This window comes from Felis catus, chromosome A2 (assembly GCF_018350175.1).
Source record: "Felis catus isolate Fca126 chromosome A2, F.catus_Fca126_mat1.0, whole genome shotgun sequence".
Taxonomy (NCBI): Eukaryota; Metazoa; Chordata; class Mammalia; order Carnivora; family Felidae; genus Felis; species Felis catus.
Genome location: NC_058369.1, coordinates 63,323,428 through 63,341,204, shown reverse-complemented (window position 1 = coordinate 63,341,204; position 17,777 = coordinate 63,323,428). Strand labels below are relative to the sequence as shown.

General features: G+C 52.4%; 1 protein-coding gene across 1 annotated transcript; it reads right to left on the bottom strand.

The window, feature by feature from the left end:
• Positions 1–1,418: 1,418 nt before the first annotated feature.
• On the bottom strand, positions 1,419–17,467 carry CA2H7orf57 (chromosome A2 C7orf57 homolog). Its single transcript, XM_006929068.4, has 9 exons — positions 17,359–17,467; positions 16,542–16,709; positions 12,097–12,282; positions 10,339–10,450; positions 9,485–9,638; positions 7,980–8,077; positions 6,122–6,339; positions 4,092–4,106; positions 1,419–2,033 (listed from the first exon to the last, which is right to left on the bottom strand). Exons 2-9 carry the CDS (start codon positions 16,594–16,596, stop codon positions 1,987–1,989), a joined length of 885 nt encoding a protein of 294 aa, XP_006929130.2. The 5' UTR covers positions 16,597–16,709; positions 17,359–17,467; the 3' UTR covers positions 1,419–1,986.
• Between the last annotated feature and the right edge of the window lie 310 nt (positions 17,468–17,777).

Genomic DNA, 17,777 nt, shown 5'->3' with positions numbered 1-17,777 from the left:
ATTGTCTTAGTGTTCTCTTATAGTCCTTTTATTTCTATAGTGTTAACGATGTCTCACTTTTATTTTTCATTTTAGTGATGAGCGTCTTCTCTTTGTCTTAGCCAGTCTACTAAAGGGCTGGCAACTTTTCAAAGAATGAGCTTCAGTTTTGTTGATTCTATTGTTTTGTTGTTCTCTGGTTCGTTTATATCTGCCCTAATCTCTTTTGTTTCATTCCCTCTGCCAGCTTTGGGTTTAGTTTGCTCATCTCCTCGTTCCCTGAGATAGTAAAGTCAGGTTGTTGATTTGAGATCTTTCTTTTCTTTTCTCTCTCTGTCTCTTTGTTTTGAGATCTTTATTACTATTTAATGCAGGCATTGCAGCTATAAATATCCCTCTGAGCCCTGCCTTCACGGCATCCCATACGTTTTTGTATGTTGTGGTTTTATTTCATTCATTTCCAAGTATTTTCTAATTTCCCTGTGATGTCCTCTTTGACCTGTCAGTCACTTCCCAATGTGTTAATTTCTGCATAATTGTGAAATACCCAGTTTTCCTTCTGTTATTGATTTCCATTATTCCTTTCTATTATTGATTCCAATGTGGTTACAGAACATAATTTGCATGACCTCCCACACAGTTGAAAATCTACATATAAGTTTCTCCCAAAAGGCTTAACTACTAACAGCCTATTGTTAACCAAAAGTCTGACCCATAACATCAACAGTCGACGAACACGATTTGTACGTTCTATGGATCACATACTGTGTTCTTACAGGACAGTAAGCTAGAGAAGAGAAAACTAAATGAAGAAAATCATAAGGAAGAGAGAACACATCTGTAATGCTGTCCTGTAGAATGTCCACCTGTCAGTGGACCCGCACAGTTCAAGTCCAGGTTGTTTCAGGGTTGACTGTCCCATTTTTGCTCGATATGACCAGCCATCCACACTGTCTCATGCTCACACATTTCCCTATGGAAATGTTTCCTCAGTTTGCTCACACAGCACAGATGCCCAACTAAGTATCTCGTTTGAAGAACTACAGTTCGGGCATCTGGGAGGCTCAGTCAGTTGAACATCTGACTCTTGATTTCCACTCAGGTCATGATCTCACGGTTCGTGAGTTCGAGCCCCGCATAGGGCTCTGTGCTGACAGAGCAGAGCCTGCTTGGGATTCTCTCTCTGCCCCTCCCCTGCTCATGCTTTCTCTCTCACTCTTTCTCTCTCAAAATAAATAAATAAAACTTTATAAAACCACATTGCAATGCTAATTACTTACATGTAGCAGTCGCAAAATTTATAAAATAATAAAATTCAGTCTGATTAGTTAAAAAACCATTGTTAAAACTACTAAATTAAATATTAAAATGAGACATAGTTTTACTTAAATGATACAAAATAATAAATGTGTAATATGAATTTCAGCCTATGCAAAAAAGATTAGCAAACATTTTAAACTGGCATATGATATGATGCTTTCACATCAGGTGTTTACAACTTTAAGGCATAATGATAGTAGTAATTTTTTCTTAGTGTAAACTATGTCACAATATTCTCAAGTTTTTTTTGAAAAGTTTTTTTTGATAGAGAATATCATCTCTATAGGTATTACAGGACCAAATAATGGAAAAGACTGTGAGTTTCTTCTAGTTAAGGGTCTAAATAGGTTGACTTCAATAGAAATGTCACCAATGGAGACTCACACAGGAGCAGGTGAGGTCAGATGATGATGGGTTGGGGGTGGGGGGGAAAGGGGTTGGTTCCAAGACACTGGGACACCCCAGGCCAGTGAGACGCAGCGTCCCCAAGCCCCGTGATTCACATCCCAGAGAAATACAGGAAGTGACACCCAACATTGGTACCATCTATGCAACAGTGACGCCCAATCGGCTAGAAGGTAACTTAGTTCATAATTATCTATGCTCGTCAAATACAGCAGGAGCCTCAGAAGTATAGTTGTGATGCAGTCACATCTTTTTCAGCCATCAGAAAATGATCGCAGGGGCTTATTTGAGCTCTCCTGGTATGGATGCCGATGGAGATGTGGTCGCCCCTGCAATGCAAAAAGGGAAGAGATGAGTTGACGGGGAAAGAGCAATAAAGACCACATATTTTGTAAATTAAGAAGTTTTTTAAGGAAAAATTTTTTTAATTTTTTTGAGAGAATTTTTTTTAAGTTTATTTATTTTGGGGTGGGGGGGAGGGGCAGAGAGAGAGGGAGACACAGAATCCGAAGCCGGCTCCAGGTTCCGAGCTGTCGGCACAGAGCCCGACGTGGGACTCGAACTCATGAACCGCGAGATCATGACCTGAACCGAAGTCGGACGCTTCGCCAACTGAGCCACCCGGGCGCCCCTGTATATTAAGAAATTTAACCTATTAATTTTAAATAAATGAAAGCACATGTTGGGGCTCCCGGGTGGCTCAGTCGGTTAAGTGTCCAACTCTTGGTTTGGGCTCTGGTCATGATCTCCTGGTTCATGGGATCAAGCCTCATGTCAGGCTCTGTACTGAGAGTGTGGAGCCTGCTTGGGATTCTCTCTCCCTCTCTCTCTCTCTCTCTCTCTCTCTCTCTCTCTCTCTCTCTGTCCCTCCCCCACTTGCTCTCTATCTCTCTCAAAATAAATAAAAACAAACTTAAAAAAATAAAGAAAGCACATGTTTCTGTACCTACTTTTGAAAACTACTCCTGGCGTCTACATAAAAATGTAACGCATGGTCCCACCCACAAGCCAAGCACAAATCATACGGGAAACCTCCGTCTGCAGCCCGTGCACCGCTGGACAAGGGCAGGGGCCCCGTCCATCTCCTGGTCTGTGTCCCCGTGTGCTGAAAAGGCCCGCGGACACTGACAGAAATGTGCTGAGCTGAACTCGAAGGGAAGGAGCGGGCAGGACGAAGGGTCCCTGTGCTTCCCCAGCCCCAGAGGACACGGCCTGGCTCCTTCCTTTGCACCAAGTGCCTTCAGCAATGCTGGCTCTTTCAAACTAGAAATTTGGGCCAGCAGCGATGGGCCAGCTTTCCAGCACACCAAAGACACACCTAGAACGGCTGCAAAAATTGCAGTAAGGAAAAAAAAAAAAAAAAAGCATCAGTAAGAAGCCTGGCTGAGATCCAGAAAGAGCCAGGCTCTCAGGGGAGGGCTTTCCAGTCAGAGGGAAAAGGCAAGTTCTGGGTTGGCTGTTGCGGTTGATCAAGTTAAAAGCCAAGACCGACAGGAGAAGAAACAGGAACCAGAAGAGAAGGGCCCGGGGCCCGGGAGATTCTGGTGAGGACAGGAGCCTCAGCGACCCAGGGGCAGGGAGGCAGGGGCACCCAGTCACAGGTGACAAGGGCTGTATGGCTTCCCCAGCATTTCTGTTCCTCTGAGATCAGATGATGATGGGGGGGGTGGGGTGGCGGGGAAGGGGTTGGTTTCCCCTTTCGCTACTTTAAGCACAGGGATGATGTAGCACGTGCCATGATTTGTTTCCTGATAGAAAAGTTTATAAACTTGTGCTAATATCAGGCGAGAATTCCTTGACTGGATCATCTATTTCACTGGCAGTAAAGTAAGTTCCACCTACTGAAGGCAGTGCAGAAAGACCATGACAATCATCCTGCTTTATCGCTGGGGGGGGGGGGGGGCAGGGGGGAACCTGTGAACCTGCCGCCCATGCGGGAGCTCCCCTGCGCCCCCACCGCCCAGGGCCAGGTCATTCCTGTCCCATTATCGAGACCTCTGTCACCGTGTGTAACCAAACGGGTCCCTGGACTAAACCAGGGCGTCTCTCTCTCTCTCTCTCTCTCTCTCTCTCTCTCTCTCTCTCTCTCCCCCCCCCCCCCCCCCCCCCCCCCCCCCCCCCCCCCCCGTCTTGGAGAATGCGCATAAGACAGCAAAAGAATCTTGACGGACTTGCTCCTTCTCTGTGCCCCCAAACTGTGTTCCCAGGACGCTGATTTTTAAGTGTCGCTGGCGCCCCCTTGCGGTTAGAACACATGCAGTTCGGAGAAAGACGGTCGGCTGCCCAGAAGCTTCAGCTTCAGAGCTAACTACCTCCATCCATCGATATTTTTGCGTGGGGGACACTTTTCATATTTGGGCGCACTCGGTTTCTCTAGAAGTACTCACTTGGAGAAGGAGAATCTGTAACAAAGAACAAGTACAGGAGGTCAATTTAGTCAAACAGAGTTGGTACTAAATGAATTAGCACTTTGGGGGGGCACCTGGGTGGCTCAGTGGGTTAAGTGTCTGACTCTTGATTTCGGCTCAGGTCTTGATCTCACGGTTTGTGATTTCAAGTCCCGCATCCGGATCTGTGGTGACAGTATGGAGCCTGCTTGGATTCTCTCTCTCTTTCTCTCTCTCTCTCTGCACCTCCCCCCACTTGCACTCTTTCTCCCTCTCAAAAATAAATTTTAAAAGCATTAGTACTTTAATTTTTTTTAATGTTTATTTATTTTTGAGAGAGAGACAGAGCACGGGCAGAGAGAGAGGGAGACACAGAATACGAAGCAGGCTCCAGGCTCTGAGATGTCGGCACAGACCCCACATGGGGCTTGAACTCACGAACCGTGAGATCATGACCTGAGCTGAAATCGGGCGCTTAACTAACTGAGCCACCCAGGTGCCCCAAGAATTAATACTTTAAATAATCACTTAAAAGACTTCGTAAAAGGCTGTATCACTGAAAACACTGAGCCACAGAACACAACCAGCATGGAAAAGTTCGAAAGTGCACTTTTTATTGGCATCAAATGTGAACTTGTCACACATCCATTTTACGACGGAGAGAAGACACATCATCAATAGAAGTGGCCGGGCCCCCGTGGTGGGGGCACGAAGCAGGTGCACGGACAGCATCCCCTCACGTGGGGTCTGTCGAGAGTGGCTACCTTCAGAGTAAGGGACTGGCCGGCAAAGGCAGGCAGAGACCTTGCTGACAAACATACACATAAAGCACTTCAGATGCTTGTAGAGACATAACACATCTCCTTCCTTCTTAACCAAAGAAATGAAGGCTCAAGAGAAAAAAACAAGCTGCCTATAGGCAATGGCCAATAATCACCGAGCCACAGAAAGTAAACAATACTCGATGGGCTTTACGATGGATGTAGCCAAAACTAAGATTAATTCCACCCGTCGCTATGACTGGTAAAAATCAAAACTAATATAGTATTTGGAACATCTAATTACAGGGACACTTCCAAACTATTCAGGATTTAATAACAAAGTTTAAGAAATGTGGATAATGGGGGGGGGGGGTTACACCAGGGTGGCTCAGTCGGTTAAGCGTCCGACTTCAGCTCAGGTCATGATCTCACGGTCCGTGAGTTCGAGCCCCGTGTCGGGCTCTGTGCTGACAGCTTAAAGCCTGGAGCCTGCTTTGGATTCTGTGTCTCCCCCTCTCTTTGCCCCTTCCCCACGTATACTCTGTCTCTCTTTCTCACTCAAAAATAAACACTAAAAAAAATTTTTTTTAAATAAAGAGTTAAAAAAAAAAGAAATTTTTTTTAAATAAAGAGTTAAAAAAAAATAACAGAATAATTTCAAGTTTGAACCCTGAGTTCTGTGTACAGACCTAAGGGCTTCTTATGAACCTGCCCCAAAGGGGACCGGCTGCCTATACAGAAGTTCACGCATCATAGGGGCCAGGATCTTAGATCCAAGGACACTAAATGTGATATCGTTTGGTATCTTGTCCGTGTGTATGTGACGTATCGAAAGATTTGAAATTAAAAGAAAACGTAAAGGGACACCTGGATGGCTCAGTGGGTTAAGTCTCTGACTCTTGATTTCGGCTCAGGTCATGATCTCAAGGTTCGTGGGTTTGAGCCCTGCGTCGGGCTCTACGCTCACAGTGCACGGGGAGCCCTGCCTGGGATTCTCTCTCTCTGTCTCTCTCCGCCTCTCCCTTGCTCTCTCTCTCCGTCTCTCTCAAAGCCACAGCGATCATGACTCATGCGATTCGCGTGAATAAAGAGGAGAAAAGCAAAACCTGTACAATCCTCCTGAGTATGTGTGACCTCCACGCTTCTGTAGGATTTTACGTGGTGTTTAGATTACTCAGCTCGAGATCCAAAATGAGACAAGAAAAAGCCCGAGGGGCCGTCCCAAGGAACAGAAACCACAGCAGTCAGGGACTGCGGGGTGCACTTCACCTTGAGCATCCTTGGAGCCCTCGGGCAGCTCCGGGTCTGGGTTCAGGCCTCCACCCTGGAGCCCTCCGGGGTCTTGCGCAGACGTGGACGGCGGGGCTGCTCCCGGTGTCCGCGGGGCCCTCCTGTCTGAGTCAGCTTGTTGCTGCAACCACTCATCTTTGTACCCATTGCTGATAAGTTTGGAAAAGTTGGTGGGTGAACTGGTTTTTTGCCCGGGCCTCAAAAAGAGAGAAATTAGTGCCAAACTTCAGTACAAAGGTTAATGACAATCCAGAACAGTCCGCAGTGAGCATACTGCTAATAACTTGGATATGTTATCGCCCCTTAAAACCCAACGGGGATAATTCTCTGTCTCTCTCTCTCTCCCTCCCTCTCTCTCTCTCCTTTCTCAATGTCTCTCTCCCCGTGTCCAGCATAAGAAAATACACTTGGTGGGCACTTGGGTGGCTCAGTCAGTTAATCACCCAACTTCAGCTGAGGTCACGATCTCACGGTCCGTGGGCTCGAGCCCCGTGTCGGGCTCTGCGCTGACGGCTCGGAGCCTGGAGCCTGCTTCGGATTCTTCGTCTCCCTCTCTCTCTGCCCCTCCCCCACTAGTACGCTGTCTCCCTCGCTCTCAAAAATGAACAGATGTTAAAAAGAATTTTTTTTAAAGCAAACGCACTTGCTATCATCCCCGTATGTGCCGAGAGCCTGCAGAATCCACCTTCCACCACCTGTCTTCGGGACATCCAAGTAGAAAACTAATGATGATGCTTTTTTCGCAGGGACGAAACCTTCTCACCCCCCTCCCCTGGTCGTGATGGGTTGCCTGGACTCTACCATTTCTTTCACAAATGATTGCTTTCTTAATGAGGTCTTCCTTGACATTAATGATCATCTGCCAGTTGAGCCCCTGGCTGGTTGACACAGTGGAGCCTATGGCTCCTGGCCTCGGGGTCGAGAGTTCGAGCCCCACGTTGGGTGTAGAGATTGCTTAAATAAATAAACTCCAAAAACAAAAGATGATCTACCACTCTCTGCATGGCTTTGCCTTCTATCTGCCATTAAGTCAGCGACTGCACGTTCGCGGGTCTCACCTACGCTGAAGAGTGACGGGGGCCTCGGACGTGGATGGAGTCGGACAGGTGACACAGGTCACCTGCTCTCTCTGAGCCTCGGGCTCCTAACCTGCAAATCGCTCTGTGGTGAAGGGTATTCCCAGTGTCCCCCACCCTCTAAGCGTATATTTTCTCCACCCCCAGTGTCAGCGTGGTGCTCTCAGGTCTGTCCTGCTGTTTATCTCCCACGGGACCGGAGGCTGCAGGAGGAACCAGTCGGATAACTGGTGACATGACTTCTGGCACTAACTGGGGTTCTGCCGGCCGTGCACAGTCAGAGCACCCACCGCCAGCTGCAGACATGGGGTCCAGGCCTTGGTGACAGATAAAAGTCAGGATGGGACAACACGCTCATGTAAGGCTGATGGCCCCGAATTTAAAAGGCGAGACTTGCTGAGGACAGGGTCCCCAGGGGCGTCTCGGGCAGGACACAGGCTCACGGAGACAGAACCACTGGTTGGAGAAGTTCGGCACCCACACGGCGAGGACGTGGATGGGGACGGCTGTGCTCCACGGGGCCACGACGGATGTCAGGGGGGAAGGACCAGCAAACAAGGAGCCCTGTGGGCGAGGCCGGGCTACGGGGCGTGACATCAACGTCGTGTTTCTGACACGCGTTGCCAGGAAGCCAGCATCATTAGGCCGCCACCAGCCCAGCACCTTGTTGCCATCATTGTCACTTTGTCCCCCAGACGGAGCACCGAAGAGACCAAACCTGAACCTGACCCAGAGAGCACTCGCTCTGTCCGTGTACTTACATGGGAGGGAAGGACAGTCTGCTTCCTGCAGGCTCTTTGGGGCCAAGCGGGGTCCCCACTTTGCTCGGGTACTTGGAGTTAATAGCTGGTAGCCGCACCTGTTGAGGGAAAACAGGAGAAGGAGACTCAGACGGTGGAGAAGGACTGCCTGTGAGCGTGGTCATTACGTCACCGGCCACACAACTCGACAAAAATCCCATAAAACAGTTACGTCGTGGAGACTCTCCGTGATTCCGCAGCAGTTGCCGGGCCTGGCTGCAAAGGGCCTTGGGAATGTGGGAGCCACGGACCGGCTCTGCGCCCTGATGGCGGTGGAGGTAATACAATGGGTGCATTTGTCAAAACTCCTGGAACGGTGCTCGGTAAAAAGGTGTAGATTAGATTGTAACAAAATAGGGGAAAATGCTACGGGAAAACAGAAAAAAATGAACAGGGAAACAAGGACGCCCACAAACCCAGGGACGTATTGCAAACATTCACAGGAAGACAAGGGGGGGCCTTTGGGAAAGACGAGACACGATCCTGCAGGTGTGTGAGACCCCATAATGCTGGCCGTCCACGGGTGACATTTTGGCCGAAATATTGTCTCCTGTCTGCCGCATGTCAACTCTGCGTCCCAGATCCACGCCCGGAGGCCCAGAGGGGAAGAGCGGGGGAACAGCCAGGCCCTCACCAGAGGCTGGGGTTGGACACTCGTCAAATCCAGCACAACCTACTAGGTTCACTTGGTGGCTCGCGCCCGTCCACGTTCAAGGTCTTACTCTAGCCGTGCCAAAGGCCTGCGGGCTGTGGGCGGTTCCGGCGAGCTGCGCACGGAAGCAAGGTGAAGATACAGGGCTACTGTCCGGGTCGTCCCTGACGGGCGCCCATCCCCCTGGCTGTCACCTGCCCTCACACACAGCTTCTGTCAATGGCTCCAGAGATGACCCCGCCTGATGGGGGGCTGTGCGGCCTTTAGCATTTCAAAGGTCCCCTAGACCTGTGCTGTGGCATTCAGAGATCCTGAAAACAGTCCACATTGGGGCGCCTGGGGGGCTCAGTCGGTTAAGCGTCCCACTCTTGATTTCAGCTCGGGTCTTGATTTCACCGTTTGTGAGTTCCAGCCCTGCATCAGGCTCTGTGCTGACAGTGCAGAGGCTGCTTGGGATTCTCTCCCTCTCTCTCTGCCCACCGCCCCCCACCCTCCCGCCCACCAAAATAAATAAATAAATATTTTTTTTAAAAATCCGGGGACACCTGGGTGGCTCAGTCAGTTAAACGTCCTACTTCGGTTCAGGTCAGGATCTCACGGTTCGTGGGTTCTGGCCCCGCGTCGGGCTCTGTGCTGACAGCTCGGAGCCTGGAGCCTGCTTCGGATTCCGTGTCGCCCTCTCTCTCTGCCCCTCCCCACTCTCAAAATAATAAACATTTAACACACAGAACCATGAATGAGACACACAGCCATCAGCTACATGGCTTATTCAGGGAGCCGTAAGCAGGGGACGCTGCTGTCAGACGCCCGTCACCTTTTTTTTCTCCTCACGTTCCTCCGCCTCCCTCTGCCAGACGGTTTTCACGTCAAAGTCGAAAGGCCCTCTTCTGGACTCATAGTTACCGTTGTTCTGATCGGGGTTAAACTCTTCATACACCATGTAATCCGGCATGGAGATGGCAGGGATCCTGCAGAAACAGGTGGGAGCACCTAGCCTGGTGCACTTCCTTGCCTCCCTCCTTTCTTCCTCCCCTCCCCCCTCCTCTTCCTGTCCATCTTCCTCCCTCCCCTCTCCCTCTTTCCCTCCCCTCTCCCTCCTCCTTTCTTCCTCCCCTCCCCCCTCCTCTTCCTGTCCCTCTCCCTCCCTCCCCTCTCCCTCTTTCCCTCCTCCTCCCTCCTCCTTTCTTCCTCCCCTCCCCCCTCCTCTTCCTGTCCCTCTCCCTCCCTCCCCTCTCCCTCTTTCCCTCCCCTCTCCCTCCTCCTTTCTTCCTCCCCTCCCCCCTCCTCTTCCTGTCCCTCTCCCTCCCTCCCCCTCCCTCCCCTCTCCTTCAGGCAGGCTTGGGGGACTCTGTGATCACTTATGCCACACCCCTGCCCAACTGTGGACTGCCTCACCACCTGGCGGGCTTAGTCAGTTAAGCGTCAGACTTTGGCTCAGGTCATGATCTCATGGTTCATGGGTTTGAGCCCCACATCGGGCTCTGTGCTGACAGCTCTGAGCCTGGAGACTGCTTGGGATTCTCTCTTTCTCTCCCCCTGCCCCTGCTCAATCTCTCTTTCTCTCAAAATAAATACACAAACCTTAAAAATAAATAAATGAATGAATGAAATGCACAGTGAGCTACCCTCTCGCTACAGAGATGGCCCAGGAGGCCTTGGGATACTCACTGCCTCTGCTCGGCTGTGGGCGGCTTGCTGTGGTGAATGTACCAGTCCGGCAGGGAGTACGCAACCGGGGAGGCTTTCCTGGTCCCGGCCACCACCAGGTGCTTCAGCAGATCTCAGAGCCAAAAAGACGCAGCTGTGAGCACACAGGTCACCATTGACAGCGGTGTGTGTGTGTGTGTGGGTGCCCTGTGACTTCCAGGGTCACCTCTGGGCTCTCAGGTGGGCAGGACTGTGCCTGGTCCCCGCCTGCCCGTGCACGTGCCCAGATGTGCGCCCCTCCCCCCAAATCCTGCCCAGCTACTGAGCTGGCACCCGTGTGTGCCGACATCCACCATCCCAGGTGACATCCGTGGGGACACGGGGACTGCGGGCTAGCTGCCCCCCTCACCTACCCCTGTACGGTCCGACTGCTCTCCATGGCTGTGCAGCTGTCCTCGCAGGCTTCCCAGGGAACGTGGGTGAGGGGAGCTGGTAATCAGGGCCTCCCCTTGGAGTCCCGGGACAGGGACAGAGCCTGAGACCCACCCTGCTCCCGAACCCCCTGCCTCGCTGGGGGCCCAAAGGGGTCAACAGGAAGGCGGGGACGGCGGGGGGGGGGGGTCTGGCCCTGCTTGCTCCTGAGCCAGCTGTCACTGATTGCTTAGGATGGGTAGGGAATGTTTAGCACTTTATGTCGCTTTTGGTTTTCAGATATTTCAGATTAGGGGAAAGTGGCAGGAACAGCATGGATTCCTCTTGGCCTCCTCCAGATGCTCGTGTCTCATTTCACCTTTGCTGCCTCCCTCTCTCCCTCCCTCTTCCTCCCCCCGCCCCCATTGGTATTGTCACTGTCCCTGCTGTTTGGGGGCAGTTAGGGGCCCCCTCGCAGACCTGAGGGCGGCAGGCTCTAGAGGACAGTTGTCACATGATCCCAGCCCATGATCTGCACCAGGAAGTCAGTGCACATGCGACTGTCTTGTCTAACCTGCAGACCCATCCAGATTGTGCTGGCGATCCTATTGACTTTCCCTAAACCAGTGGCGGGGGAGCAGAGAGGGAGGTGGAAGGACATCACAGTCCTGTCCCAGCCTTGCATGGAGAGAGTGGAATGGATTGTTCTGGACTTTTCTAAAGCCTTTCGGGGCTGACCCCTGCCCCTGCTCGACAGTCTCTGAGCATGACCAGGCAGTATTTCTCGGACAAATCAGAGTTCGAGGCGGATGTTCCCCACCATCGCCGCAGACACCCGTGCAGGGTCTTTGTTATTGAAAACACATTAGAACCCGGGATGAGGGCAATGAAGATAAGCCGTGGGAATGGGCTTCGGGAATGGGCCACAGGTATGGGCCACGGGAATGGGCCATGGGAAGGAGCCACAGGAATGGGCCATGGGAATGGGCCCCAGGAATGGGTCACGGGAATGGGCCGTGGGAATGGGCACTGGGCACGCTGGAGAGCCAGCTGTCCCCACAAGGCCATCGAAGTCGCAGGGACACACCTTCTGCGAGTGACAATGACATGGGGTGGGTAACCCCTGCAAAGGTGCCTCTCACAAGCCAGTTCTGCACATTCAGTCTCGTCAATGCTGTTGTCAACAGTGGGCACATCCTGCGGGTTACACACGCCCCGTGCTGTGTCCGCCACCCCTGGCGTCCCAAGGCTTTGGGCAGAACTTCTAGGTTCTTCAGCAACATATTTACATGGAGGAAAGGGTGACCAGCGCGACCCAATCCCCTTGTCCACGCAGCAGGGACCCTGGGGCGTGCGTGGGGTTCTTACCGGGCCGGCCGCCTCGCTTCGCGAGCTTCACATACTCCGAGTCGGTTTCCTTGATCCAGTACCTGCGTGGCCCCAGCAGGTGCCCGTTGGGAGGCTCACTCAAGTCACTGAGGCCGGGTATCTGGGAAGCCGGGGGGGCGTCCATGGGCTTCTCGGACCGCTTCACGGGAAGGTGGTAATACCAGTCTGGAGGAGAGGGGCCGGAAGCCCGCTTGTTACCCAGAGTTCAAGTTGGTGTGCCCCACTGCCCACAACATAGCTATGCCAGGGAGAGCATCTCACCCTCCACAGGACACCAGCATGGGAGAATCCACCATGGGACATTTGTACAGGACACCAGCATGGGAGAATTCACCATGGGACATTTGTATAGGAGAAACCACCACGGGACATCACTATGGGAGAAACTTCCACAGGACATCAGTACAGGAGATACCACCATGGGACATTTGCACAGGAGAAACCACCACAGGAATCAGCACAGGAGACACCACCACAGGACATTTGCACAGGAGACACCATCACAGGAGACCAGTGGGGAGAAAATGCTCTCTTTCGAATGCCTGCGCTGAGGTTGTGTGGGTTAAGCCGCTGATCCCACCCAAAGGAAGATCTCCCTCTATGAGGCCCTGCTGTTCCTCTGCTACAGGCTGCACGTCTGCTCCAAAGAGGTAGCAACAGGGTGTCCTCCAAGGTACCAGATCCCCTCCTGTGTGTCCCCTGCTCTCTCTCCTCTGTGGAACTGGCAGTAAACTGCATTTCTGGATATATTGGGGAATACACATTCCCACAAAGTCCACACTCACTTAAAACACTGCAGGCCAGTGTCCGGGACATGTGGCCAGTGCTGGCCAAGATCTGTTGAACTCAGTATACTAAAGACACTGAGATACAAACCCATCACAGCAGCAGCAGCCTCAGAGAGCGAGGCCAGCAGCCTGACAGGAGCAGGAAGAGGCAGGACCGTGCCCCGTGGGGAGCTCCCCCCCCACTTCCCACGTCCCACGCCCTGTGGCTGGAGTCCAGGTGGGCCACCTCTCAGACGTGGGAACCCCAGCACATAAACCTCTCTGCTCCCTTCATCTGCGTTGAGGCCACAGTGGGGCCCCACGAGCGAGAAGTCACAAGTGCAAGGGGACAAGCAGAAGCCAGGACCTCGGCCAGGCAGCCACGTGTTATGGAAGACCTCCTCGGACCGCGGGCACGTGAGATGGCTGAGCCTAGCTCCCGGGAAATCTTAAGTGGGTCCCACAGAGTTGGAGCGTGGTGAGCAAGGACCAAGGGGACAGGAGGTGCGGCACTGCACGGATGAACCAGAGGAGAAGGAAGGCAGCCCGCTGTCTGCCCTTTCGCCCTTCCTCGGTCTGAACCCCACAAGCCAAAGGGCCCCTAGTGAGCGCAGGAGCTGAGGGCGTCCAGGACGGCCCTGCCAGCCACGAGACGTGGGGGCGGAACCCCAGAGACCTTCAGTGACCAGCGTCCACCTATGATCCCGCAGCGAGAAGACACTGGGGACACCCGGACTACGGGTGCTTCAGGTGACTCTGCAGCAGAAACGGATTAGTCCAAATATAAGAAAAAATATCCCTGCTGATTGAAAACTTGGGAAACAAAGTGAAGGAAGAATGTAAAATACAACAGATGCCATTAATGTGACACACGCGACTCATACATTTACGAGCACTTATTGGAATGCGCTGTCACAGATTCATGACCTTCAGGGTCTAACACAGTGCCAGGCTCCCAACAGATGTGATGAATAATAGTATGTGTCACCTAGGCTGGGCCATGGTGCCCAGATTTTTGGTCAAATGTTTTCTAGATGCTTCTGTGAAGATATTTTTCAGATGAGATTCACATTTACGTTAGTGGACTCTGATTAAAGCAGATCGCGCTCCATAATGTGGGTAGGCCACATCTAACCAGTGGAAGGCTTTAAGAGAAAAAGACTGAGGTCTTCCAGGGGGAGGAAGGAATTTTACAGCTCTTCCCTGCAGATTCTGTGTGAGCTGGTTCCTCTTTCAAGATAGATGATAGATAGATAGATAGATAGATAGATAGATAGATAGATAGATAGATAGACGTCCTATTGGTTCTGTTGCTCTGGAGAACTCTAATACAGTAGGAGCACAGGAAAACCGTGTTGAAGTTGATTCATGTAACACACAAGGAGCTCACGAATGATTGTCTTCTAAAGGTAAGAGCTTACACATCCGATTTCCACCTGTAACTAAAGCTGGGTTCACTGCATCAAAACGAATGATGTTTAAACATAACAAAAATTAATGTCTAAAGGACAGTAATGAGCTGAATCAACATTATGCTTTTGAGAATGGAAGAAAGCACTGGGAAAGGTCTAAAGAATGGAGCAGAAGCTCACAGATCATTGGAGCTTTAGGAGGAAGCACAAAGCAGCTTCCTACACTCATCATATTCTGCTCAAAATTTTTCTCTTTTAGAAGGAAGGCACGCACTCTTTGCTTTATTTTTCCTCTCTGTGTTTTGATTACTAATTAATCCACAGGGAACTGTGTACCTTCCGGTTCTCATTACTGGAAGCTTCGGGCAGGCACTGAATCTACTCCAGTAGGGCATTTATAACTGAGCAAAGGAGCACACACACCACACATACACACACACACAGTGAAAACAATGAGAGCTGTCTTGTAACTTCCATCACTTAGAAATTATTAGTATTTTTATAGCAATTACTATCATTACTAAGGTGATCAATTACTATCATTTGGATTTCTTTGTTTCTTTTTTAACCACCAGGTTGGGTATCATGTAGGTGTTTTATTTTTTAAGCAGCTCTTTTTATTCATTTTTATTTTTTAGAGAGAGCACAAGCAGAGGAGAGGAGCAGAGAGAGAGAGAGAGAGAAAGAGCGAATCTTAAGCAGGCTCCACGCTCAGCACAGAGCCCAACACACGGCTCGGTTCCACAATCCTGGGGATCCTGAGCTCAACTGACTGAGCCACCTAGGCGCCCCTCCCTGACTCCCCACCTGCAGGACAGGAGCACCTCATGTTATCAATAAGGAGAAGGCAGACAGGGGCTCTGACACCCAAGACCAGGGGCTGTCAGACTTCTAGTCACAGGGCAGGATTACGTGCCCACTTAGCCCCGCAGATGGCCATATTCCTGCCTTTGGGCTGCAGCCGCCTTGCAGAGCAGGGGTTAAAGCCTGGGCAGAGGAGCCCCCATGGGAGGTGCCATCCTGGGCTAGTGTGAGGTCTATCAATAAGGGTTAATGATACCTCGTCAAGTCATTTTGAGGTTAAGGGTCAGTGTATAAAGGTGCTTAGGATGGTACCTGCCATTTGTCAGTGTCCATTGGTGTTGTGTATACAGGGGAAGCCACTAACTAAGGCTTGTAGAAGTCACATATGGGCTGAGAGCCAACGGAGGCAAAGAGGAACCTGTCAGCCCTCCCCCCAAAACACACACCCATGTGCCCCATGTGCCCAGCACAGCCACGGTGTCACCAAAAGCAGTCAGTCAGATCTCACAAGCTCATTTAGAAATGCCACGGCCAGGCTTCCTAACACCTCTGAGCAGATGTGAGTGAGGCAGGTGACTGCCAGCTCCCGCCCTGTGGCTCCCAGCGGAGCATCAAATCCTCTTGTCCAGCCTTTCATCCCGCCCTCACAAAAGGGGGAGAAATCGGGGCCCTAGGTGGCTCAGTCAGTTAAGGGCCAACTTCGGCCCAGGTCATGATCTTGAGGTGCTTGGGTTCGAGCCCCGAGTTGGGCTCTGTGCTGACAGCTCAGAGCCTGGAGACTGCTTCGGATCCTGTGTCTCCCTCTCTCTCTGCCCCTCCCCTGCTCACACTCTGTCTCTCTCTCTCTCTCTCTCTCAAAAATAAATAAACATTAAACAAAATTTTTAAAAAGGGGGGGATCAAAACAAGAGTCCCAGACAGACCACAGCATGCACCTCTTTTTCCTTCCGTTCCGCCCAGCTTCAAACCCTGCTGAGTGAGAAGCCCCACTGCCCCACCAGCCTCCACCCAATTCTTGTTTTCTGCATCCAGCACGTAAATGTGGAGACGATTAAAGTACTAGCGGGAGATGGGTGGTGAGATAGGAAGTCCCTGGATCAACACTGGAGGAAGCAGCTTACCAACGGTCAAACCATTTACAGGAAAATTGCAGAGATCTTACCCCCCAGCAGCTGAGACAACACTGGGAAACCTGGTTTTCTTTTGTCGAAAATAAAGAAAAAGAAGACTAGCTGTTTTTGCTTCTCCCCCCCCCCCCTTTTCTTTTAATGTCTCCCTTTAAGCTGCTTTGACCCTGGGGCACAGAAGCAGCTCTCTTTGAGGGTATCCCGTTAGTTTCACCCCAGCCCCACGTGCCCACACGCTCAGGACGCTGGGCTGGGGGCCAGCCCTCCCTCGGCAGAGCGAACACGAACGCGGGCTCTGTTAGCTGGACACTCACCACAGGGAGCATAGCGGCTGGCGGCGCCCTGCAGCTCCTTGTTTGTGTTCCTCATGCCGGCCTACAGGCGACAGGCTGGACCAGGTGACCACGGGTGAGGAGGGAACCGCCCCTGGTGCTGACTGTAGAGGCCACTTCCGAGGGCCTGCCCTCTCCGTCCACCTCCACCTGACAGGTATGCAGGCTCTCGTCATTAAGGAAGGGCATACACGACCCCATGCAGCAGGGGCATGTGCATGCTGGTATACAGCAGGAGCACGTCCATGCCTTGTATACATCAGGGGCACATGCATGCTGGTATACAGCAGGAGCACCTCATCAGGGGCACGTGCAGGCGGGTACACAGCAGGGGCACGTTCACACAGGCACACAACAGGGGACAGCAGGTGACAGCCGGTACGCATCAGGAGGCCATCCACACAGGTATACAGCAGGGGCATACACACTCTCGTATACACAGGAGCATATCCATGCCAGGTATACAGCAGAGGGAAGTCTGTGTCCGGTACTCAGAAGGGGCACACGACACGGGTACACAGCAGGAGTTTATCCACACGGGTATAAGGCAGGGGCACGACGACACGGGTATACAGCAGGAGGCCATCCGCGCGGGTATACAGCAGGGGCACGACCACACTGGTATACAACAGGAGCACATCCACGCCGCCGGGTATACAGCAGGGGCACGTCCATGCGGGTACACAGCTGGGCAGCGTGTGATCGCGTGGCGGCGGGACTCATGCAGGTGGCCGGGTGCTCTCCGGGCACGGGGTGACAGGTGGCCCCCGCCCCGCCCCCTGCCTCCCGCCCCGCTCACCCGCCGGCCGAGGGTCTCCCTGAATGCTGTGCGCACCGCAGGAGATGACTCTGCCCACGGGCGGCTGGGGCCAGCGCAGCCCAGCCCACACTCCCAGAGGGCGCGAAACCACAACAACGTGCGTCGTCCCGGCAACGCCCCCGTGGCCAACCGGTGGGCGCGGCGGGAGCGCCCGCAGCCAATCGGAGAAGCCAGGGGGGAAGCGGCCGGCCAATCAAGACCAGGGGCGGAGCGCGGGCCTCTGTCAACCGCCGGGACCCGGCAGGGGAGGAGCCAGGACGGGGAGGGGGCGGGGGCGGGGGCTGCGGTTGGGGGCGGGGCCGCGCTGCTGGGGGGCGAGGCCTGCCACCTGGTCGCCCAGGTGCTCCACCCCAGGGAGTTTCCACAAAAAACTAGACCGAGATTTGCTTGTCAATCTC

Excerpts from the sequence above, each read along its gene's own strand:
- CA2H7orf57 (XM_006929068.4), bottom strand. The coding sequence starts at position 16,596 with ATGAGGAACACAAACAAGGAGCTGCAGGGCGCCGCCAGCCGCTATGCT. Across the intron at positions 12,283-16,541 it reads CAGCCGCTATGCTCCCTGTG|ACTGGTATTACCACCTTCCC; the intron begins GTGAGTGTCCAG and ends CCTCTCCTCCAG. Across the intron at positions 9,639-10,338 it reads CCCACAGCCGAGCAGAGGCA|GATCCCTGCCATCTCCATGC; the intron begins GTGAGTATCCCA and ends CTGTTTCTGCAG.